This window comes from Xiphophorus maculatus, chromosome 19 (assembly GCF_002775205.1).
Source record: "Xiphophorus maculatus strain JP 163 A chromosome 19, X_maculatus-5.0-male, whole genome shotgun sequence".
NCBI lineage: Eukaryota > Metazoa > Chordata > Actinopteri > Cyprinodontiformes > Poeciliidae > Xiphophorus > Xiphophorus maculatus.
In genome coordinates, this window is record NC_036461.1 from 1038460 (window position 1) to 1062986 (window position 24527).

The window sequence follows — 24527 nt, forward strand, 5'->3', positions numbered from 1 at the left end:
CCTTCATTTCTGTCAACTTCATTTACTTCATTAGAAGTAAATGAAACTCTGGGCTGAGAATCAACGTGAGGGCGGCCATTTGCAATTGGCTGTCAGAAGAGTTTCATGTCAAACCCTTTGCAAAGATTTAATTGCACACTGAATTAATTTTCTGTGCTGAAGTTAAATGATAGTGACTTCCCCCGGATTGGGTCGGGTCGGGTCGGACCGGACCGGGCCGGGCCCAACCCCGCCTGCTAACAGAACCATCTGGACCAACATGACAGACGCTTCAGCATATGAGCTGCAGACTGGAAGATTCAGGATGAACTGATTCAGATTGTCTGTTTTAAATAATATGAAAAGAATTTCTCCTGATACATTTATTCTGTTGTTGCTTTTTACTCCACTGAAATGATTCGAATTAGAAAAATACATTTTAATATCAGCCAAAAATAAACTGAGAAATTAGAAAAAGCTGTTTTCTTTAATAAGGGAAAAACGTTACACAATCCACTGAAACAAGAACCTGAATCTTTTCTGTTTCTGTGGAGGAATTTGGTTGCTGCGTAACTTCAGCTGAATGAATTTGGTTTCCTCTCCGTTCATTTCAGAGATAATTTTCCCAGTTAAAGACACAGAAGGTTCCTCCTGTCAGGAAAGGAGGAATTTTGTTTGACAGTTGAATTGAGGACCAGTCGCCTGTTTGTACGATTCCATGACGACGAGCCGCTCAGGCTACATGACCACCAGTAATCAGAAAAATGATAAAGCTGCGTCATGGTAACGGCTCAAATCGGAGCATTTTATTGTTTTGTTGTTTTGTGTCTGTCTGCCCAGATCCTGCTGTCTTTGTTTCTACCTGCTGAATGAGTTGTTCCTTTCCACTGCTGCCATGTGCTTGCACTGTATTAGGAATTATAAACTAATAAAACAAATAACAGATGAAAAACCTTACATTTAGTTTTAACCGGTTTTATTTTACACAACATAACAACACGGTACATGTTGTCTTTTTCTGTACAGAAGCTTTCTGGGAGCTTGTGACCAACACAGGCTAAAGTATACCAATGTCAGTGAAAAGCTCACAAGATAATCATGTTTCTTTTTCTTCTCAAGTTTAAAAATAACAATTTCATAAGAGGTCCATTAAAATGTTCTTCTGTTTGTTACTTTTTGTCTTTATATGTCAAGAAAATGTGAGTACTCCCCATTAGGTAAGAAAGGCTGTGTGTGAAATCCGTCTCTTCCTTAGTTGGATCCGGTTCCTCCGGAGCTCTCGTTAGTGGAGCTGCGGTGAAGTCATAAATCCAGATCTAGTTACTGCCAGGGAGGGTCTGTTAGTGCAAAAGAAGGCACCGACTGCTGTTCTCTTGCCACAAAATGAGTGCATACTGTATGCAAGTGTGCAGCTCTTAAAAATGATGTGCTTTTCTTCTTGCTGCAGGGTTCTTCATCCTCTTCTTTCCCTTTATTAATTTCCCTTTTGTGGTGCTTTCAGATACGGTGAATGTGAATTCAGAAATAACGTGGCAAGCTCATTGTCTTGTTTTTTTTCTTTTTCTTTTGTGCTATAAAGTGGATCCAGTAAGACGACTCCAACGCTACGAGACAAGGCATGTTATCCATTTACCAAAGGATAATGTCAAGGTGGAGAACAAAACTGTAAACAGAATACAAAAAACAAGATGAAAAGAAAGAGGTAAAAAACGTTCATCCAGAAAACATGTCCAATCAAATCAAACACACATAAAAACAAAATTCAAGCATGAAAACAAATTGAGGATTGATTCCGAGGCCGACCGGCTCTTCAGGTGGAAAAACAAACCCAGACACACCGCAAACACACCGCAAACACACACACAGCTCAATGAGGGAACCAAAGTTCCTGTTCCGGTCGCCGCCTGGCTTCACTTCAAACTGTGCTTTCTAAGATCCAGTCCGACTCGCTGCGCCCTTTCTCCGAGTCGCCGTCCTCTTCTTTAGACAGCAGCATCCCGCTCATGGACTGGCTCCGTTTGTTCCGCACCACGCGGCCCAGCTTCGCCCCTCCGGCCCTCTGATGGGGCGACTGAGTCTTTGCGCCTTCTTCGCTGAGCGAGTATCTCCTCCTCGCCCTGCTCCGGCCTCCCTCCTCCGTAGGGAGAGTCTGGTATTTTGCAGAGGAGGAGACGGCGCGAGGAGCCCGGCGCAGGACGGGCGTTTCTCTGAACCGCATGGAAGGAACCGGGCTGGGGGCCAACAGGGGCCCGGAGAACGGTGAGGGCACAAAGGGAGGCGGTGGGGTTTTGTTCAGACTGGTGGAGTTGTTGCGGTTGGTGTTGAGGTTCTCCAACGGGGCAGAGGACGGGGTGGAAGAGGGCGGAGGGCGAGGAGAGGAGGGCGGCGGGCGGTTCTCGGGCTGAACGGGAGCCGGCTTCCTCTTGGACTTGTGCAGGGACCCGGAGGCGGCGGTGGGCGACCCGACGCCAGTCAGAGGTCTCTGCTCGGCCACTTTGTCCCGGTCTTCACCGCCAGCCGTCCAGCTCTGGCTCAGAACAGACGTGGCCGTGGAGCAGTCGGGCAGGGAGCATTCAGACGACTGAGTGAGCGTGTCCTTCTCCCCGGGCCCCGCCGCCGCAGCGCCGCTCTTTTTCTTTGAGCCGGCAGACAAGTCATCCAATCCAACTGATCCGTGTTTAGAGGAGCTGGGAGTGACGGTGCAGCCATGTGACTGCTGCCCGTTGGTCTGCGAGTGAACATTGGTCATCGACAGGGAGACGCCTTTGCCACCTTCACCAGGGTTACAAACCTGAGGGATAAAATGGAAGAAAAAAGGTTTTATCCAACCAAAAGAAGAGCTTTGGTGACACTTTTAGTAAATTAAGGTCAGTTAAAACTATCTGCACGTTATTTTTCATCGTAATATTTTGCCTTCCAACATCAGGATTAATCTGTTCTCAAAATGCGACCAAAGCAGCTGCAGCGCAGAGCCTTTCTGGATACAAAGGATTCATTTAGTGGATTTTATTTTCATCCAGGACTGAAACCATTAATGGGATTAATCCTCATGAATCAACCACTGAAATAATCTTCATCTAATTTACTTTATTAATCATTTAGTGGAGAAGACAAATTAAAACGACCATTTGCTGAATGAACAACACTAATCTGTATAAAAGTGTGTAGATTTCACATTTTCTTTTCCTCCGAAGAGTTTCTGCGGCTTGTATTTTTTCTACAGTAGGCAGACAGGAAGGAGGAAGACATGCGGTAAAGGTCGTCGGGACCGGGAGTCGAACCCGCAACGAGGACTAAGGCCTCCAAACGTGGGGCGTGCTAACCCGCTGCGCCACCGCAGCACGCCCCTAGATTTCACATTTGAAATAAAATCCCTTTTCATCTGTAAATATGTTCTACCCACAACATTTTGTCTCCTGGTTGAAGACAATACAAGTAAACGAAACAAAACTTTTATTTGTGTTTATTAAGGGAGAATAAAAAAATCTAAAATATGTTTCCTCTTGAAAACTTTTGAAAACCGATTCTGAGGACCGATGAGATGAAGAGCTGCGGTCTTTGGAAGTTGTGCACCTCGTTACTTCTGCCCCAAAAGCAACAGTAAGGCATGGTGGTGGCAGTGTGGTGATCTGGGCCTGGAAGACTTGCTGTGATAAATGGAACCGTGAGTTCTGTTGTCGACCCAACCGGGCTTCAACAGCAGGTTCCCCTCTGGGTGGCCGAAGAAAACCAAGACTTAAGAGTGGCCTAGTCAAAGTCCATGCTGTGGCATGACCTTAAAAAGGCCGTTGCTGTTGGACCAACATTCCTCCACAGCTGGAAAAGATTCACTGCAAGTTTTCACAAACGCCTGATTGTGAAACAGCCAGTTTTTATTTTATGGAATAATCAGCTTTTCACAGCAAAACATGAATTCATCTGAGCTCATGTGAGACGAAGGTTTCCTGTCTCACCCACCTTGTAGCGTATCATCAGGATGATGATGAAGACGAGCACCGAGGCGACGATTATCCCTCCGATGATGATGATCATCGTCCCGCCGAGGAACTGGGACTGCATGAAGTGGCAGCGCATGTACTCCGACTCGGTGGTGAACTGAACGCAGCCCACCACTCGCGTGGCTGTCAGCGACGTGATGACATCATCATAGATGGCCAGGACACACAGGTCGTACTGAGTCCCGGCGGCCAGGTTGTTGACCAGGAAGTTCTCGCTCGATGGAGGAATCATCCTGGAGGAGAGACGAGAGGAAAACCGTTCAGTTCAACATAAAGTTTCTGTGATTGATAAAACCAGTGAAGCCAGTAAATCGCAGTGACTTTCACTGGGTGGGTCAGTCACCAAAAACCATTTCTGATGCTGGTCGTCTGTTATAGATCGATCCATTCAGCACAAATGGAAGAACGTTTATGAGAATCAACAAAGATTCATTTAATCATACAAGTTAAAATGAATACAGGAAGTTTAGTGTTGGGACTCCATTAATAAATTAATCCCAGTTTAATTACACCTGATTTCAACCCAATTCAAAAACCAATTTTGATAAATTAATTAAACATACATATGAGGTCAACAAGATATTTTATTTTCCTTTGTAATCTAATTAATGAATTTATATTACATCAGTTTTGAAATTTAATTTCACTTCATAATTATTGTTTTTATCTCAGTAAGCCCATTTATTATTCTCTCTTGTTCTCAATCAATATTTGAAATGCATTTAGACAAAAAACTGTTATTCACTACTAGCAAAATACTTTAAAAATGTATTCTTGCAAAAATATGAACTTTATCTTGATCATTTCAAGCAAAAATATGAAATTTTCTGATCATTTAAAAAAATATAGCTTTTAATTATTTGTACATAACTTGTAGGAAAACTAAGAGCTTTGCTGAGTTTCTCTCTCAGTCTCAGTTGAGTCGGTTTCTCTTAGTGTCACATTGACTGCAGTTCTCACTCTGAACGTCTGAACTGGCCTGTCAGCTTTCTGGAACGTCCTCATTAAATTGCTAATCAAATTCCTCATTAAAAGCAGCAGGGCTGCAGGTTGGCGGCTGGTTGGCTGCAGGTTGGCTGCAGGTTGGCGCCGCGCGGCGTCAGGCGTCCGGAGAGGAGCGGCGCCGCCCACAGCCGGGTTAAAGCTTCTGGTTTACAGGCTGAGCAAAGTGAAGGTTAGGAGACATGTTAGGGTTTAATGGTCAGTATTAAGAGCTCCAGGATAAATGTAGCAGTAGGTCACCGTGCCCTCAGCTGAACAGCATAATCCTGTAAGGTGTGTGTGTGTGTGTGTGTGTGTGTGTGTTGGTGCAACCCCATGAATGCTAATAGGAGTATCTAAATGTTAGATGACTGCTGTCTTCCTGCTCGATGTTTTAATCACCATAACGAGGAACCTGAGCTAAACACGGATTTAACTCGACACGTTTAAAGTGACATTGAAGCCTGCAGGTTAATGGCAGGAGCCAATGTCACTAAATCCTACAAGCTCACACACAAGTGGCCACATTTATATACAACACACACACACAGACAGAGATTAATCTGCCTAATATTGCTGTGGCTGCGGGCTTCATTTGGCTGTAATAATGAGCGCGCTTCTGTCACATTAGTCAGCATTAAGTAATGGGAAGCATTTTTCTCTCTGGTTTTTACCTCTGTAAGGCCAGCTCTCTGTTTACTGACTCATTAAAACTTTAAATCCCTGAATATGCATTAAAAAGTGTATCAACAAAACACTGTGAATATTATGTTGGTGGACATATTTACTTTATTAGGCACTGAGAAAAAAGTGCAGGGAAACAAGGAGCTGCAGGATCATGATGTGAAATCAAACTTGAAATGTTTTTTTCCTAACAGTTCATTTATCTATTTATTTCTCCCCTCCAGAGGGTCTTTAGTGTCTTTAGGGCCTTACATGACAGCAGGCTGACAGGAAACGGGGGAAGACATGCAGTAAATGTCATCGGGTCTGGGAATCGAACCCCCGACGGCCGCGTCAAGGACTCAAGGCCTCCAAACGTGGGTCGTGCTGTCCGCTACGCCACCACGGCACGCCCTGCTTTTGTTTTTTTTAAGCTTCAACTCGTATTCAGCTTTGGTTCATGGAAAAACCCACAAACTGGACAGAACTGGTCCGGTTCTGAGCTTCACTGGGTTTTCCAGAAAAACTTTAGGGATGGGATTTAATTCTGGTTTCTGAATTATGGCTCTTTGCCCAGGGCTCCACTGTGTCAGGGGGCAACACAAGCTGGAAGAAAACCAAACACCCAATCTGAGCACTTTTCTATTTTATGACACATTTTGTAAGAACATTGTGTCTTTACACCACAGCTGGTTAATTAGAATTAATATCTGATTCAAGTAAAGTACAGGAACTTTGTACTGTCTCTTTAAGACTCTGGACTGAATTTGATAATCTACGTGTCATAAGTGGAGTCTGAGTGAAACTCAACCTTTGACCTCAGCCTGGCTTCTCCAGCTGAGTTTTGGGACGGCTGCTGTGGGTCATCCTGCAGATTTTCCCGTTCAGAACGATGGAGCAGCTTTTGGAGAAAAAGGTTGAAGGTTTTGTGGTTTTATTGTGATTCAAATAAAACTCAGAATCAGCCGTGGCCTCAGCCCCTCTGACCATGTGCTGACCCGAACTGACCCTGACTCATCAGCAGCGCTGTTGGCACATTTCACAATATCTGTCATAAAGCTTTCCGTTTGGAGTAATAATTCAGTCTGGCCACAGTTTTGGCTGTTTCATTGCAAAATTCAATGTTTGGAAATACAGAGAGAGAGAAAAGACTTTAAATTCGATTTTTGCATCAATCCGCGTTTTAATCTCTGGCTCCGTTTATCCCTCATTCATGACTTCTGATTGTTTCAATCACTGTTTGTGAAACTTATGCAGAAACGTAATTTTCTCCAAAATGAAAATAAGATTAATATTTAAATGTTTTGCATTCTCAGCAGCACAACAGAACAGGAGTCACCAGAACCGCCAACCAAGTTATGAGCTGGAGTTTCCATTTTATCCAGAATTAAACTTTGATTTCCAACTGCAGGCGAATGCATCATATAATCCAGTTAATCAGAGGATTAACATACGGTATATCTCAGGCTGGATTTAAAAAAGATAAATGAAAATTAAAATGAGAACCTGGTTCTGTTCAGCTGCTAAAGTATCATCATTTTGTAAAGTGAAGACTTAAGATATTGTAGCTGAAAAATGATACATGAAATGTATTTATTGTAGCAGTTAGCTGGAGATTATGGCAGCAGACTAACAAACAGGTTCATCCCCTCTCAGAGCCACACAGATTAAAATCAACAGGAAGTGAAAGCAGGAGGAAACCAGAGTACCCAGAGAAAACCTCCACAGGCCGACGGAGACCAGGAACACCTTCATTCACTAAACTAGATCTGTTGCAGCTGCAGCACAACACATAAAAATGACTAATTGTTTCCCTGTTGTTTCTACAACCAACCTCAGTCGTCATGGAAACCAGACGTTAAAGCACGTTTCCTGGTGCTGAATCCCCAACAGCCCAGTAACCATAGCAGCATGTTGCTTCATGAAAAAACAAAGGAGCTGCAGCCTGAAGCGGTGGCACTGAGGTTGCTACGGTTACGGACCCGCAGGCGGAGCTGGAAGTCTAATTACACACAACGCTTCCTGGTTCGCTTGGCCTGTTTTTCCAATATATTCACATGAATGAAAACCGTTCTTTCAGAAACGTCTTCCTCCAACAAACCATTAGCTGCATGAGTCTGGCTGTCACACACAGACGCTTTCCAGTCTGACCAGTCTGACCAGTAAAGCTGTTGGTAAAGGCTGTCAGCGTCGCTGTGACCTGAGCATCATCATCACAACCTTACAGGAAACCCACAAGAAATCTGCTTCTCTGCTTGATGATCTCACAAAATACTTTTTCACGTCAAAACATTTCATTTCCTCTGTGAGATTCTTTTCTGTCGTTCTTTCTTTCTTTCTCTCTTCTCTGCTTGATGTCAAAACATTTCTTTCTTTCTTTCTTCCTTTCCTTCTCTCTCTCTCTCTCTCTTTTCTCGTTGATGGTGTGAGCCCGGAGCTTTGTGATCTCATCCAAACTGACTCATTCATTGTTCCTAATTTCTTTGTGTCTGGACCGGATCTTGCTGCCAGTATTTCAAACCCTACAGTGGGCAGATGATTGCCTTGGCCGAGACTATTACACTAATCTATCTGCTGTGCTCTGCCAAGCCCTCAGCCCAGAGCAGTCGTGTGTGTGTGTGTGTGTGTGTGTATGTGTGTGTGTGTGTGTGTGAGACACAACAGAGACGATGCCTGCCTGCATGTTGAGGTAAACACAACCAGTTCTGTTTTCCATCTGAAGCAGACGTGTTAGTTTGCATCTAGATGTGGTTTAGAGCGACCAGCAGCTGTCATGGCCGCCGCGTCCTCCAACAGGCTGCGTCGGCGTTCTACCAGCGTTCATCACTGATGCTGCGCCACACGGTGATGAACTCAAGCCTTCACTCGTCCCTGGATGCCAGGCTTGCATCGGCATCTTCCAGCGCGCGGTAATCAAGTCCAGAGCCAGACTCTCTGTTAGTCGCTCAGCTGTTTGTCTCAAGACAAATGAAGGCCTCATTCAGTGAACAGTGAACTTCAATACAGGATTGTTCTATTTGGGGCCATTTCACTTGATTAAACATTGAGCAAAGCCTGAAGGAAACAAACACATTACTCCAGGAAAGGAATAAAAAAAAGCATCCAAGTCAGCGAATCGACAAAAAAACGTTTTCTGGTTGAACTGCAGTCATGTGATAAGGAGTCAGAGGTTCTAATAACTGAGCTGCTCTTTCACCCACAGCAGCAGAGCTGGGAGGAAACTCCGAGATTCACCGCAGATATTTCACTGGCTTCAGGGAGGCTGCAAATGGATTTATATATACAGTATATATATTAATATAGATATATCTTCCTTTGTTCTTTTAATGTATCATGTCACGCCCACTACTACACACACACACACACACACACACACACACACACACACACACACACACACACACACACACACACACACACACACACACGCACACACACACACACACACACACACACACACACACACACACAGGTCAGGTTTACAGATACATTTCTTATTATACTGAGGTCTAAAATACATCTTGTATTAATTAGTGTTGTGAACTTTTCAGTTTTGTCTTTACTGTTAGATAAACATACCAGAATATTGAGCAGGATCTGAATGACTTTGAAAAATAACAAAAATTGGTAACACTGCAGCTGACAGGGTTTTCATAAGACTGACATTCATTCTTTATGAATGTCTATAACTGTTGTCATAAAGTGTAAATAATGACACTTTAATGCAAAGTTGTTCTAAAAGTTGCATTAAAAGTTCATTAAAAGTTCATTAAAAGTTCATTAAAAGTGCCAACTTGACATTATTTTTGTAAATAATGAGACTTTAATGCAGAGTTGACACTTTTAATGGACTTTTAATGCAACTTTTAGAGCAACTTTGCATTGAAGTGTCAATATTTACACTTTATGACAACGGTTATAGACATTCATAAAGACTCATTCATGTTTATGACAGTGTCATGTCAGTCTTATGCACAACCCGTCAAATAAAGTGTTACCCAATAATTACATATACAATTGTCTACAAATCTCAGAATTTCTTAAAAAATGTTTTGTGTTTCTGTCATTATTAACAAAATTGAACAAACATTAAAGAAAACATTACCAGATTGGTTCACGTTTGTTCATTTTCCATAAGCTACATGCTACATGTTTGGTGACGCTAATAAAAAACAGTCAGCAGACCTTTAAACGCCAACGCTCGCTGAAACGTTTCCCAACAAGGGTAGAAATGAAGCAAACCTTCTGACATCCAGAGGAGGAGAGTTCACCTCCAACAGGTCGGCTTGGCTTTTCTGTTCTACTGTTTAGTGGAATCTGTAACAAACTGGCCAGTTCAGATTAATATCTGTAACTGTCTTTAAGCCCAGATCATCACACCTTCACCTCTTTGCTTTACAGTTAGGAGGAGGTGTTGGTTCTGGTACTCTGGGTTTGTGTTATGACCAAACATCTGTACTTTGTTTTCTGCTGTAAGGACTTTATTTAGGCCGTCTGTAAACATCAACAGGAAGATCAGACTCAGCAGGACTTTGGTCAACAGGTTGCTGGTTGTTGTGCAGCGGAGCAGCGATGGCAGCCAGACAGGAATGTATTGATGGAGCCATGCTGTGTGTTTCTTGGTGCTGATCCGATGTGTGATGCCCTCTGCCATCTTGGTTTTAGCTGTAGAAGAGTAGAATCCTTCCAATAAACCCAACTGGTTGAAGCTTCCTGTCCATGTTGTGTTGCTCATAACTCAGTCAGTATATATATATAAAATATAATTTTAATTTTTAGGAATATTTCTGTTCTCTTCCTTTCTTGGCTTTGTCCACCTCCATGTGTCAGAGAAGAAAACTGATATTTTATTTGCCTAATTTCAGGTAAATAAAATGATTTCCTGTAAAATCCACAGGAAGTTGTATTAGTAGAATCAGACCACAAGCTTTTTTCAGAAGTCTAATTTTCTAATTGCAGCAGTTCCATGTTAGCATTACTGCTTATTCTCTACTTTTATGAACTGAGATAAAAATTGCAAATCATTCCCCAGTATTCCTCCACTGGAGGAGAAACCAAAATATGGGCCACAGATTTCTGAAAGTAGGTTGTCCAATTATTGGTGAAAAACTATTCAGTGCTTCTGGCGAGCGCTTCTGCTACGGAGCAAACTGCTCTAAATTAAACAGCCTCAAACATGAAGAAGCTTCCCCAGATAAATAACTTTAACAATCTGTTATTGGTTTTAAAAACTTGGCTTTGCGCTGTACCTCTTAGAGATGCTAACTTTACCTTCTGCCTTTCTAGTGAATTTTACTGCAGTAATCCCATAAATCATTTCCCTCAGCAGCTTTTGAATCTAATTTTCTTCTCTTTAATCTTTCTAAACATGTAAGTAATTAAACAATTACACATGACATTCAAGCTAGGAGCAAATCCAATCAGCCTGGTTGGGAATAGCTGATTTCCAAGCACAAAGTGAGGAGGATTAATGCTTCCTCATCGCTCGCCCCATTACTGCTGACCTCATAGCTAATGTGGCTAACCCGGCGCAGCGCCGCGCTACGGGCTCACAGCCTCAGACCGGCTGGAAACATCCGGCCGTCACTTTCAGGCAGAAAACTCAGAGTTTCTGTGTTTATTTTGTATGTTAAGATCTACTTCACAACACAGTTTAGGAGGGTTTTTAAAATGTATTTTCTTTAGATGGTTATGATATTATTTATGTCAAACATGTATAATTATGAAAATAAAAATCTTTGAACTTTAAACCCTAGAATGTAACTGTACTTTTTACTGTAACTGTAATGTTTATGTCCAACCAATGCAAACATCCTTCAAAACACAGATTTAAAACAAACTATTTTAATAGTTAAAGTCTGATGTGTTTTGATCACATGACTGTGGAGCGTAATGGCTGCTCTCTAAACCAGGTGTGGCGAAGCATAAACGAGTTATGGTTAATATGAATTCAGAAAAAGCAGCAGAGACCTTTTAATGTCTGGGCGTTTTAAATGAAGAGGGAAGGTCGTCTGAACTTGGGCTGGTCTCCTTAAAGCAGCAGCAGCAGCAGATGTCAGAGTTAAACCTGTGGCTGGCAGATATTAGCAGGTGTTTCAGCTGCAGGCCTCCATCTGCCCCTTACAGCTAACTCATCTCTGCTTCCATATATTATCTCTGAAAACTCTCACACCTTTATTGCATCTACATTTTCTAACTGCTGCACATTCATCTTCTGCTGGAAATGATTCTGAAAACCATATAACAAAATATATTTCCTGTCTACTTATATATTGTCATGTTTTATCAAACTTTAACGAGGCATATGAATCTTTTTGTTCTCTCCATTCCTCACCCCTGTTTGGCTCCTAGTCTTCCTGGCTAGCAGTAAAAATAATGCTGGGTTTTCTGCATGTTTATTGTACTATAAAATCAGAATTGGAACATTGCAGCAGAATAAATGGGCCTGATTTTTCATGCTCTGAGCACAGCTGAGCTGAGTGTTGTCCCGGCCCCAGGGAGCGCTGCAGCATGAACTACGTCCTGCTAGTTAAAGGAAGGGAACGTGGGCCCTTTTCTTAAAGCTTGGCGCCATTCCTCAGGCCCCTGTTGAGCAGCATTATTTTAAAAAATGGTCACACAATTCGCCTGATGTGTAACGTTTCTTTACTGACTTAGGAAATGGCAACCGGCCCCTGTGGCTTGATGGATCTGCTGGAGCAGAAAACAGGCGCTGGAGGAAGATTTGGGAAAAAAGAGAGCCGACGACAATCAGAGCAGAATGAAAGAGGAAGGATCATTTCTGTCTGGACGTATTTGATTGTTCTGATTGTGGACCAGGGAAACATTTGATCCTTTTTCTTAATATTGTGTTTCTGCTCCTCGCTGAAATGGAAACGGCTTCGTTTGCAGCTGCAGTGATGCTGCCATGAAGGCCATGAAGCTGATCCATTATTCATACGAAGCCTTTAACATCCCGTCTGATTAACCCGTCTGTCACCTGAATGTAAAGAACGGCTGTGAAACTTCTGCCACTGATTCCCTGATGATGAATAAAAGTCAGCAGCTTCCAGCCTGTAAAGCTGGAAATGAGCTGGCAGGTGCTGAACCAGTTAAAGCAAAACCTGGTTGAGATGGAAAACAGCCGTACGCCATCTTTAGTTTGTATCTTTGATTGGCACTAGCTTTTAGGTCAACACTCCTTGTTTGTTTGTGCGGTAAAGATTGACATGCTCTGGACAGTTAACTGGAGCTTCTGTGTAGATTAGCTCTTCTTAAATGGAAGTTTAATGAGGCAAAGTTCTGCGTTTTACTTTTGTATTGACCTGCTTGCTGTTCTGTGTGACCGACTGGGCAGCCGGCCCAGCTCTGGGTGGAAACACAATCCTGAAGACGAGTGTTAAAACAGCGGCGCTGCATCCGTACCCTGCCGCCGCTCTCCCATGTGTCTGAGTCAAGCCCAGCGTCCTGGTGAGCCGCTGCTCTGCAGCCGACCTCTGACCCTGCCGAGGAAGGAGGCCGCTCGGGTTTCTCATCAGGCTTCACTGCAAAGCCAACCATCACAACCAACACAGCTCAGCCGCGGCTCACAGGTCTGCATGACGGCTTCTCCGAAGGCTTTGAGCAAACGGATCAAATTCATAGTTAGTTGGAAACATATTGAACTCCTCCCACTCTCAGCAGAATAATGCTGAGGAGGGAGAGAATGTCAATGTGTGGCAGATCAATAAACTCTCACTGAACCTGAAAAATAAGCGTCTTGTTGGCAACAACAGGGCCAGATTTCCCCCGTCTATTAGTCTCCTTCCCTCCATGTTCCAGCACTTTGCCTCGCTGTCGTCCTGCTTATATTCCAGTTTATTGTTTTTCTCTCTGCTCCAGTTTTCCTGCTCTGTCCCTGCTCTCTGTTTGTGTAGTGATCTATAAGATGCTTCTTTGTGCTGACAGAGGAGTGGAATGGCAATCAATCTGCTATCTAAAGACAAGAGAAATGCAAAATACACACAAATGATTTCTTATTGAGGAAAAAGACGAGAAAGCTGCAGAGAGACGGAGCAGAGAGGGATTAACGCAGAGAGGAGAGAAATGCAGACGTTTCTCTGCACCACTGAGCAGCAGCTGGGAGAGATTATAGAAATATTACAGAAATATTACAGGATATAGACAGATTATAGATGTATTATAGAGATATTATAGAAATATACTAATACTTCAATCAAAACTTTGGTTTCAGTCATTAAGTTGCTTATTTATAGGATCAGTAAATAAACTGTTAGCAATCCTGCTGATATTTGCCAGATTATTTAGCTAAAGCAGAGTTTCCCCTGCCTTTGGTTCTGGTCAGGTCAGGTTCTGGTCGGGGTCCATCTGACCAGAACCAAAGGCATCTGATGAGATGTTAGGCTACATGTCATCAGATAGCTGTCAGCAAATAGATTCTTTAGTTGTTTCCAACACAAATGATAAAATAACTGACAAGTTTTCAGCAAGTAATTCATAGATTAGTAAATGTCAAACTAAATAGTCACGTAGCAATCAAAACATTTAGCTTCAAGCTAAATAACACACTAAATATTTAGTGTGAAGCTAAATATTTAACCAACTAAAATGTCAGCTTCAAGCTAAATATGTAGTTAGTAATCTTTAAGCTACTATATGCTAAGATTGGATCCCAAGAAGCGGACCAAGCAGATTTATCCCTGAAAAGAAATTCTTCAAGTGAGCTAAAATAAGTTTTAATATAAGTTCTTATATCAGCTTTATTAGCAACTAAAATGACATTTATAAATGAACTAATAACATGTTCAAATTGACTTTCAAATTAACCGTTTTTTTCTGACAGGCTAAATAAGTGAAATTATTGCTGTTAATTATTTTTGACTGTAATTTTACTCCATAAATTCCCTAAACATTCATTCACAAGGATTCCAGCAGAGTTTTCATCAAAATAATTTGGGAAAGCCATAAAAGGATTAGTTATTTTCCATAACCAAAAACAAAAATCCAAAACATTTGCTGAAAATTTTGAGGTTTGAAACGTCAGCAAGAGGAAGAAGAGAAAGAGGAGAGAGAGGAGGAAGAGGAGGTAAAAGAGGAAGAGGAGGAAGAAGAAAAAGAGGAGGAGGAAGAGGAGGAAAAAGAGGAAGAGGAGGAAGAAGAGAGGAGGAAGAGGAAGAGGAGGTAAAAGAGGAAGAGGAGGAAGAAGAGGAGAGAGAGGAGGAAGAGGAGAGAGAGGAGGAAGAGGAGAGAGAGGAGGAAGAGGAGGCTCTCCTAATGTAAGAGACTGAATCTTTACAAGACGGAGGATAAATAATCCCTGTGTCGCCATCGTCTCCATGAAAGTTTCACTGAAAGGGTTAATAGCTGATGAATTATGAACACAGATTAAAATAACATGCATGGCAGATAATCGCTGTGGATTCGTCTCTAAATGTTTCCTGCTCGTTAACTGGATGCTGCTCAGGATCTGCTGGTCTTTGGTTCGGATCTCTGGTTACGGCGACCCGGACGGTTCTTATGGAGACGCGTAGCGACAAGTCGTGTTGCTGCAGCCTTGATGGGAAGCAGATCATTTCTGGCGCTTTTCCCTGCAGAGGCTCTTTGTGTTTGTTAATCTCCTCATTTCACCTGAGCAAATATTTAGCTGCAGCATCATTTTCCCTGCAGACGGATTTGATCTGCGTGATTCTGAGCGTATGGAAAGTGTCGAGTCCGTCCAGCTGGAGACCAAAGTTAAAATCAGAATTTTATAATAGGCCTGATAATCAATAAGTCAATTAATTCCATGGAAGATGAAAATGATCAACCTTATTTTAATTTATTGATTTTATGGTTTCTTCTGCCTTTTTCTCCTCCTATTGATGACTGGATGAAAAAAGGCTGAACTCGGGTTTAGTGAACTATCAGCTGGTCGGACGTGTTCATCTATTTATCTAAATCTAATGATTATTGAAGATAATATAGCAGACAGACTCCATAATCTGCACTCTTTTGGTTGAATGTAGTTTTTATTTCCACTTTGGTTTTGTGTTGTTTAGTTTTTATTATGTGGATTTTTGTTAACGGACTGAGAATCCATTGTCTTTTAGTTTTTGGTTGTTGTGTTTATTTTCCAGTGTTAAATGTCCTTTTGAAAATAAAGTGTATTTATTTTTGGCAGCATTATTATGTTTGCATTATTATGTCATTACCATAACATCAGTTTAAAAAGGTCTTCAAACTATTTTATTGTTTATCGCAATAATTTGTGAGACAATTAATCGCTGAGCAACAGTTGTTATGGTGACAGATCTACTCATCAACTCACTTCTCAGCTGGATGCAGACTTTGCAAAGCATGTTCTTCCTTACTGCTTGTTTTTAAAATGTCAGATTTCTCATCTAAATATTTTTCTTCTCTTTTTCATTTTTCGGGCCTTTTATTTATTCAGTGTTTGTGTCTTTGAACTTCCACTCAGTTTAACCTGCAGGAGCCATTTTTAAAACGTGTCTTCATTTTTTTGTCCACATGTAGAGAGATATCTGGGGAACAAATATTATAATGTAACTTTTATGCGTTTCGTTCTGTCATCCACACAAAAACTCTGGATATTATCAAAAACAATTATTCATAAAAAAATGACCAAAGACATTTGAGAAAACTCCATATTTGTGTTTGTGTGTACTTTGGAAAATGCAGATTTCTGGTCCTGTGCAAAACCATTACAGTCTGAAAAATAATGCAGCAATATTTCCACATACTGACTTTAATCATCATTGTCTTTTGTTTTAATAACTTTATATTTTAATACGCTGTTTTAAAATAGTTCACCCTTTATCTGTCAAACCGCCTGGCTCCAACCTGACAGGTTGTTTTGAAGCACTCTGATTGGTTGACAGGTTTTAGCAGTGTGCCCTGCAGTGCCCCCTAGGGGTTTGGCTGTTTAAAGCAACGCACATTTCTGTAGTTGTACGTGTTCATGTGGATGGAAACTTTCCGAAAAGAGAAATATTTTGTAATGGCAGATAATTGTTTTTATGAATACCAGACCATGTGTCAGGTTCTCACGCCACTTTCTATGTTTCTATGTTTATTAGAAGGTCATTTGTTTTCAGTGGATCACTCCTTTGCTGCTTCATGCTTCTTGAAATTAAACGTACGTCCAGGAAGCCTGATTATCTCCATAAGTTTCAGTACATTTAAAATCCAATTTTCTTCATGTTTTCCAGTGATAACATTAAAGTTACATCCAATCTAGTGTAACCTGAGAGCCTCAGACTGGCTGGGTTTCCAGAGAGTAAAGCTTCCCGCCCTCCTGACGGCGCCGTCGTCTCACCTGTAAACCAGCGAGTCATCCTGGCTGCCGTTGTACTGGATCTGGAACATCCTGATGCCAGGAATGTTCCTCTGGAAGTTGAACTTGATGAGCGCGGTGGACGACCTGGCCTCGGCCGTCACCACCCGCTTGTCCACGCCGCCCTTCACGTCGCCCGTCACGTTGCTGCCGTTGGCGCCGCCTCGGGCCGACGTGGAAATGTCTGACGAACCCGGATCGGGTTCTTGGATGTTGTTGGTGTTGTTGGAGATGTGAGGCAGTTTGATTATGACCAGCTCCACGGTCTGGTGGGCTTCGCCGGCCGGGTTGGACGAGATGCAGGTGAAGGAGCCCGTGTCTTTCACAGTGCTGATGAGGATGTCCAGAGTCCCGTTGCTGTAAACCAAGGTTCTGGAGGAGTTGGACACCAGTTTGCCTTCAGGAGAGATCCAGTGAATGGCTGGTTCTGGATCGCCTCTTGCCTTACACCTTTAATGACACAGAACCAGAGCAAATGGGCTCATTAGAGAGGAAGCAGAATGAGGCCGAGGTGGATCAAACATGAGCAATAAAAGCAAAACGGTGTCGGATGAATCGTTTTCCCTCTGGGACTTGATGGGACTGAACATCAAGAAAATGTTTTCTCCAACTTCTTGATGGAGAAAACAGGAAACGTCTTTCAATAATAATCTATAAATCATTTCTATGACCACACACGTTCACAATTTGAACGTGAAAATTGCAAATAGACCAGTTTTAAAGGAACCAAATCTGGAGTCAGTACAGGCTACAATCCAAGCCAACATTTCTGACAGAAGATTGTTGAAACTGCAGTTTTTGGACAAAGTTTCTGATGTGCAATTCAGTCACTCTGACAGCAGGACCCTCTTCACGGGTCCAGAGCTGGTACCTGAGAGCGACTCTCTGTCCTTCCAGGACTCTCATCTCATGGGAGAATCTGGTGATGAGCGGCGGCTCACAGAGGAACTCCTCCTCAGAGATGGACCAGAAGTACCGGCCGGCCAGGTGCTCAGGCGTGGCGCAGGTCTCCAGGTCGTCCTCCCTCTTCAGCCTCCTCAGCCACAGTAACTCACAGTTACAGTGGAGAGGATTTCCTCCAAACGACAGCGCGAACGACGAGGGAGTCATCTCCCCTGATGTGGCTAGAACCTGGAAGATCAACGACCAGAAACATTTAAATGTCAGAAAGCAAAACCAAAGAAATCTGTAAGAAGGAAATATTTCTAAGAAACTGGAGACAATGTTCTGACAACGTTGAGCCTCTTCTGCTCCTGCAAATGTTAAACTGAACATTTTAAACAGATTCTGTTTTAGAAATCAACACAAACTGGTTTCTGGCTGCTGGTGATTTTGGGTAGAAGCTGTTTCTGTGACGTACCTGCGCCCGCTGAAACAGGGGGTCTGGTGGGAGCTTCTGCAGTTTATTGGAGGTGACGTCCAGCCGGTTGAGTTTCTGCAGAAGGGAAAAGGTTCCTTCTGGAATGTATTCCAGCATGTTGTGGTCTAAGCTCAGCGTATGAAGGCTCGTCATTCTCTGCATAAAGAAGAGAAAAATACATATTTTTAAATTTCCTTAGCTTTCACTAGAGATGTTTAATTGTTGCTAAGCATGACAAGGTTAGCGATGGAGGGAGGTGGAGAAATGAAACCACATTTTTATACGTTGTTCCCAATTTTCATAGTAAAAGTACCATCTTTTTAGAAATAGAATATGAAAGATTAAAAAGGAGTGTTTCATTTCTCCATAATTGACTTTAATCTTAGCCTGATTGTTCAGCGCCGACCTGAATGGCCTCCCAGGGAATAGAGTCCAGGTTATTGTAGCTGAGGTCCAGCTCCTCCAGCGCCAGCAGGTCGTTGAACGCTCCCTGATGGATCAGAACCAGCTGGTTGTTGTTGAGGATCAGGTGGTGAAGCTTTGACATCCCGCTGAACGTGTCGTTGCCTATCCTCGTCAGACGGTTACTGCAACACAAACAACATAGACGGAATAATCCAAGCCTTTTCACCGCCAGCGCACTCTCCACTGCTCGTTGTTGACGTCTTACCTGTTGAGGTGAAGCGCTCGGAGATTTTCTAAATCTGTAAAGGCATGAGGTGTGATGTATGAGATGGTGTTTCTGGATAATGTCAGGTCCACCAGCCGCGTCATGTTTGCAAAGTCTTTCCTTTTCACGCTGTTGACACAAACCAGTTGAGAGTCATTAAACATCAAACCTCATGCAGCGTTTTGGATAACATCAACCCAGCAGAGCTGTTGACCAAACTTCCCCATTAAACCATCTGTCTGCTGAATGTTTAACTCCTACAATGAGGTTCAAATGCACAGAAAACTTAAAGGAGGGAAGAGTGGAAACCTCTTTCATACAGAAGAGGTTTCACACAAGTTATCCTTCAGAAATCTGCAGGCACGACGTTTTCTCTGTCATTCTCTGCCATCTGGAGACGCGTTGAGCTGCTCCAGTTACTCTGAACCAACCATGAGTTCCTCCAGGGCCTGGAAGACCCTCTTCTACCCAAACGGGTTCGTTTGCATCCTGTGGACGCTGAGTTTGTTCCCACAATCATGCCATCTCTGCCTTCTACTCCAAAATTGATTTATATTCACCAGAAGATTCTGGCGCCTCGTGATGCTGTAGATTAATGTCTCTGGACCCAGTTTTGTTTCTCTTCACACTAAAGGACTCAATTTATCTTCCACTTGTCTTACAGGGATTACTCATATTACTGCTGTTCACTGAATATATGATCAGAGGACAGAAAACTCTCTCTGGCCTGATTGGCAGACATGCAGTGGGCAAAGTGAATGAGCCACTTTCATATGTGGGATGAATAATGGACTGGTTTGGATCCATGTGTTAGAATGGTCCAGTCAAAGTCCCGACATAAAATCCAAATCTTAAAAGCTGATATTCACAGACGAACTTCAGCCAGTCAGACTGTAGTTGTAAGAAGCAACATGGTGACGTGTGTGAGGGTTGAAGATGAAGGTTTCTGTCTTAGAAAACTTCCACCAGGAGAAGTTTATGTTTTTCTGTCTGGTTGTTACAGTATCTCAGAGCGGTGCAGGTCCATGGTCCCTGACCGAAGTAACTGGACCGCCTGGCACCGCACAGACCTCGCGGACTGATCTTGCCGTCTCTCATGCAGTCATCACCTTGTGACGAAGTTGTCGGCCAGCCGCAGCTCCACCGTGTGCCTGTCGATGTTTGGCGGCACAAACAGCAGACCCTTCTTGGCGCAGAGCGTCGCCAGGTTCGGTGACAGGATCTGGCAGACGCAGCGCTTCGGACAGATCTGTGCCCGCACCGCCATGGAAACCGCCAGGATCACGCAGAGCAACAGCCTCTCCATGGTTAGCATCCTCACCTGGTCGGACACCTGGACAGGTAGACAGAACAGAAGACTTCACTGAAGTTGGTGTGATTTTGATTCTTTTGGTTAATTAATAGAATTTCACCAAAGTGAACATCTTGCAGCCATTAACCATCTCTGACATCGGATTTAGGGTTAAAGTTTGTGCCACTCTCAACCTCACCAAGATCTGGGCTTTGACTAGGCCCAGGAATGGTGAACCAGTGGAATGTTTTTAGCGTCTTGTGAAATCCTTCCAGCGTGATAAAACCAGACCTGGCATGTTGGGAGTTGCTTCTCTGAATCCTGAGCTGCTGCAGGTTTGCTTCTGGTGACATCAGAGCTTTTCTGATCTCACTCAGCCAGACGATGTGCATCAGGGAACAAACTGCTGCTTTAAGGACATATTTCCACATAAAGAACTTTTCTGAGCATTTCTAAGAACTAACGAGTTGACTTAGATCATAAATCCCACATCAGCATAAAGTCCTTGAAATTCTTTGATTGGTAGAAATACTTGTAGCTAATTAGTGAACAGGGTTAGTGTATAAATAAAAACATTGAAGGACACAAGAAAATAAAGGCTGAATAAATCCAAGGTCCCACTGATGCAGTGAAGAACATCGAGAAACAAAATGAGAGCAGAACTCTGTCTGATTGAACTTTAGTCAAACCTCCTTTAAAAATGAGGCAGAATAATAAATATAGTGTGAAGCAAAAAGGCAAATTGAAAACACACAATAATGTCCTGGTAAAAGTTTCTTTTAGCATTTTGTTTAGAACCAAGAGGAGTTAATAACCTTTGAAAAACTGAATTTATTTACCGTAGAGCTGAAGATTAATATTAAATATAAAACGTCCAGAAAATAGTTTGTTCCAAACTGGAGATTAAAAATGTGAGCCGGTAATAAAATGATCAGCATTAATTAGGCCTAACATTAGACGGAGAATAATTTCCTCCAAAATCTCTCTGTTGATTCAACGCTGATGATCCAACCATCAGCCGACTAGAGCTGATCGTTTTTATCTCTGCACCTGCTGCTGGTCACATTAATTATTTAATCAAGATGGAAGCAAATAAAAAGATGAACTGTTTAACTGAAGCTCTCATCACTGAGCTCCAGCTCCCCTATTAAACCTGAATTTGTGATTCTTCTTTTGTCTGAAACATTTATAATATCTCATTATTAAATTAATACCTCTTACTGCACCATCTTTCTGTGCTTTTCCTTTCTTTATGTAATTACTGGACTAAAAGCGGCTGCCCTGTTGGAGGTCGTACCACTCCCGTTTCCCTGTGAGCAGAGACAGAATGAGTCATGGGGCCGTCCTCACAGTGACCCCTGCCTCTCCCAAGCAGATATCGGCTCATTAATTACTGACAAATGACTCTGATGAGCGTCAACGAGACTGAGAGAAGAAATGGGAAGGAAATGAGAGAGAGAGTTATCAGAGAGCGAGAGAAAAGAGAGATCAGAGAGAGGCTAATTAAAATGAGTGCTGAGGTGTGAAAGGAAAACAGGGGTGGGAGGGGCGGGGGCAGGTTCACTACTTCCTGTTTCACGCAAACCGTGAACGGATCCAGAACACAGGATGCTGGGAAAGTTAGCATCCCGGCAGAACCGAGCTTAGTGACAGTAACTCAGGTTACTCTGAGAGAGACTTGACTTTCCGCCCTGCTGGGATCAAATGCGACGGTGAATTAACCAAAGGGATTATGGGTAGGAAGACAAATTAAGCTCTGTTTGTAGTGGTGTGAAAAATGTGATTCTGTTTCACACGAGAGGAGACGGATTTATACGTTTCTTTGAAAGCTGTCCACTGAGTTCCCCAGAAATCCCAACCCTACACACACACACACACACACACACACACACACACACACCACACACAGAAACACAGAAAGCTGTTTCACCCCTGGCTTGCACACTGATGAAGGACTCGCGTCCCCGGACAGCTCTGATGGATTCGCCACACAGACTGTATTGAAACTGATCTGAGCGGCGTTCAGGTCTCCGGGGAAACCGGCGGGACGAGTTGGTGGTTCAACGCTTGGAGCAAGTCGCTCTGTCACTCTTTTGAAGCTGCAGCCACCACTGAAGCACTTTGTTCACTTTTCCTGCTCCTGATGGCTCTTAACTAGACACATGCTTTGTTTTTGGGATTTATTAAATGACTAAATGGAGGATTTTCCTGCTGCAGTCGTGGATTTTCCCCTCAAGGTTTTGAACTTTATGTTCCTTTTGATGTCAGATTTGAGTTTAATTTTGGATAAATAAGTTTTGTCCAATACAGTTAAGGAGTGATGGACTGAAGGGCATAACAATATTGTTTTCTTTTTTGATTTTAGGTGCAGTTCTCTACGAAGGAGGAGTCAGTTTGAAATAACCAGGTGCAATGCTGCTCTACATTCTAATTGGCTGATGTTTGATGAGCAGCCAATCCTGGAGCAGCATTCATTTTCCTCAACAGATTAGATTAGTTATTAGATATGAGTTTCTAAAATGGTTTCCAGTGAGAATATCTTCTGTTTCAGACTTTCACACATGAGCCTTGGAGCATCTAATGCAGGCTGGAGATGCTCCGATGCTCCGATGCTAAGATGCTCTGATGCTAAGATGCTAAGATGCTCTGATGCTCCGATGCTAAGATGCTCTGATGCTAAGATGCTAAGATGCTCTGATGCTCCGATGCTAAGATGCTCTGATGCTAAGATGCTAAGATGCTCTGATGCTCCGATGCTGCAGCTTCTCTCTGTCCATCGCAGAGAACCTCAAGCATCAGCTAATGGGTTCATCCACTCAAACAACAGGGGTCATCAGCTGCCTAAATACACCAGAATTAGTGCACTAATTAAATAAAGACTATGAGGCTGCTGCACTGAGCAACGCTAAACACACACACACACCCCAACACACACACACACACACCCCAGTAAATGAAAGTCGATGAGAGTCTCCAGACTCATGGCTCTGCAGTCGAAACATCCAGACATTTAAAAATCAGTTTAACCAAATCAAAACATTTTAAATTTACATGACATCTACTGCCAACATCCTTCCATCTTAAAAATGTTTAGTTAATTTAAATCAAAATATGGATATTAAAGGAATGAGACATAATTAAGACATAAAACCATCAGAAGATCAAAGGTTACGGTTAGTTAACTGGCTGCTTGTTGGATCTTTATCCAGGATTCCTGGGAAAAAGTCTTGGGGCAAAACTTGTCAGCAATTAATCTTCTATTTTACTCTCTTTGTATTTTGTTGTATTGTTTTTATGTAGAGAACTGCTAGCTTGAAGCTTCTCTTGCTTTAAATCTTTTCATGCTATAAATGTTTGTTTCCTGTCCGACAGTTTGCCGAGTTAAAGCCCAGCAGTTTGACTTTTGAAGCATTACGGCTTTTTCCTCAATGTGCAAACATAAACTAAACTTTAGCCCAAAACATGAACTAACTTTGTTAAATCTAACAGTAATCTAATGCCTGATGCACATGAACACATTCAGTTAAATAAAACATTCCCACATTAATGCTCATTCTCCCATCACGCTGATCTTCTCTAGCAGCTCATCTTCCATCACGACTCCTGCTGGATTTAACCAGATTGGACTGAATCCATTCGCAGCCACATGATTTACAGCAGAGCCTGACCTGCAGGAACCTGAGCTGACTATGAAGGTCGGCCCGATTGGAGCGGAGCGCTGATGCCCGTAAAGCCTCCTCCCACTCTGAGACGGCAGTTTGGTCCAAACTCATTAAGCATGCAGCATATGGAGACACATGTACACCACTCCAGTATCGATTTCAGACCAGGTTATGAATGCGCTCATCAGGATTATGAGTCTGACTGCAAAGGGAGGAGAAACAGAAACCGGAGAAGGCCGGGGGGTAAGTGCCTGATTCATGGTTCTGGTCCAGCATCACATCACAGCACCGTTCTCCAAAACACAACAGAGTGCATCCATCAGCGGCTATCAGGTTATAGAATCTTCAACAAACAATTTCTCTGCCGTAGCGTTACTTTCAGAGTGTTTACATGAGAGACGCTGAAGATTCTTGACTGAAGTGGTTCCTCTGCTTGTTTTAAAAGCATCAAGGACATCTGAGGTGCAGCTGGAGAGCAGCTTCATTCAAAATGGAGCCAATTCACGAGATTTACGCTGTAAATGTAACCTGGAAGCTCACAGATGAGTTTTTAGACTGAATACGTTTCATGTTTCTCAGTATTTCCTCCTGGTTTATAAATCTGTATACAGT

General features: G+C 42.7%; 1 protein-coding gene across 2 annotated transcripts in view; it reads right to left on the minus strand.

The window, feature by feature from the left end:
* Nucleotides 1-949: 949 nt before the first annotated feature.
* lrfn5 (leucine rich repeat and fibronectin type III domain containing 5) overlaps nt 950-24527 on the minus strand; it is a 92229-nt gene continuing 68651 nt past the window's right edge. For both annotated transcript variants that reach the window (XM_023353058.1, XM_023353057.1), the window contains 8 exons: nt 20072-20295; nt 18963-19091; nt 18699-18879; nt 18293-18448; nt 17804-18063; nt 16915-17382; nt 3937-4210; nt 950-2770 (listed from right to left, as the gene is read on the minus strand). In XM_023353058.1, the coding sequence (XP_023208826.1) occupies nt 1895-2770; nt 3937-4210; nt 16915-17382; nt 17804-18063; nt 18293-18448; nt 18699-18879; nt 18963-19091; nt 20072-20277 (2550 nt within the window). In that variant the 5' untranslated portion in view covers nt 20278-20295 and the 3' untranslated portion in view covers nt 950-1894. The remainder of the gene's footprint in view (nt 2771-3936; nt 4211-16914; nt 17383-17803; nt 18064-18292; nt 18449-18698; nt 18880-18962; nt 19092-20071; nt 20296-24527) is intronic.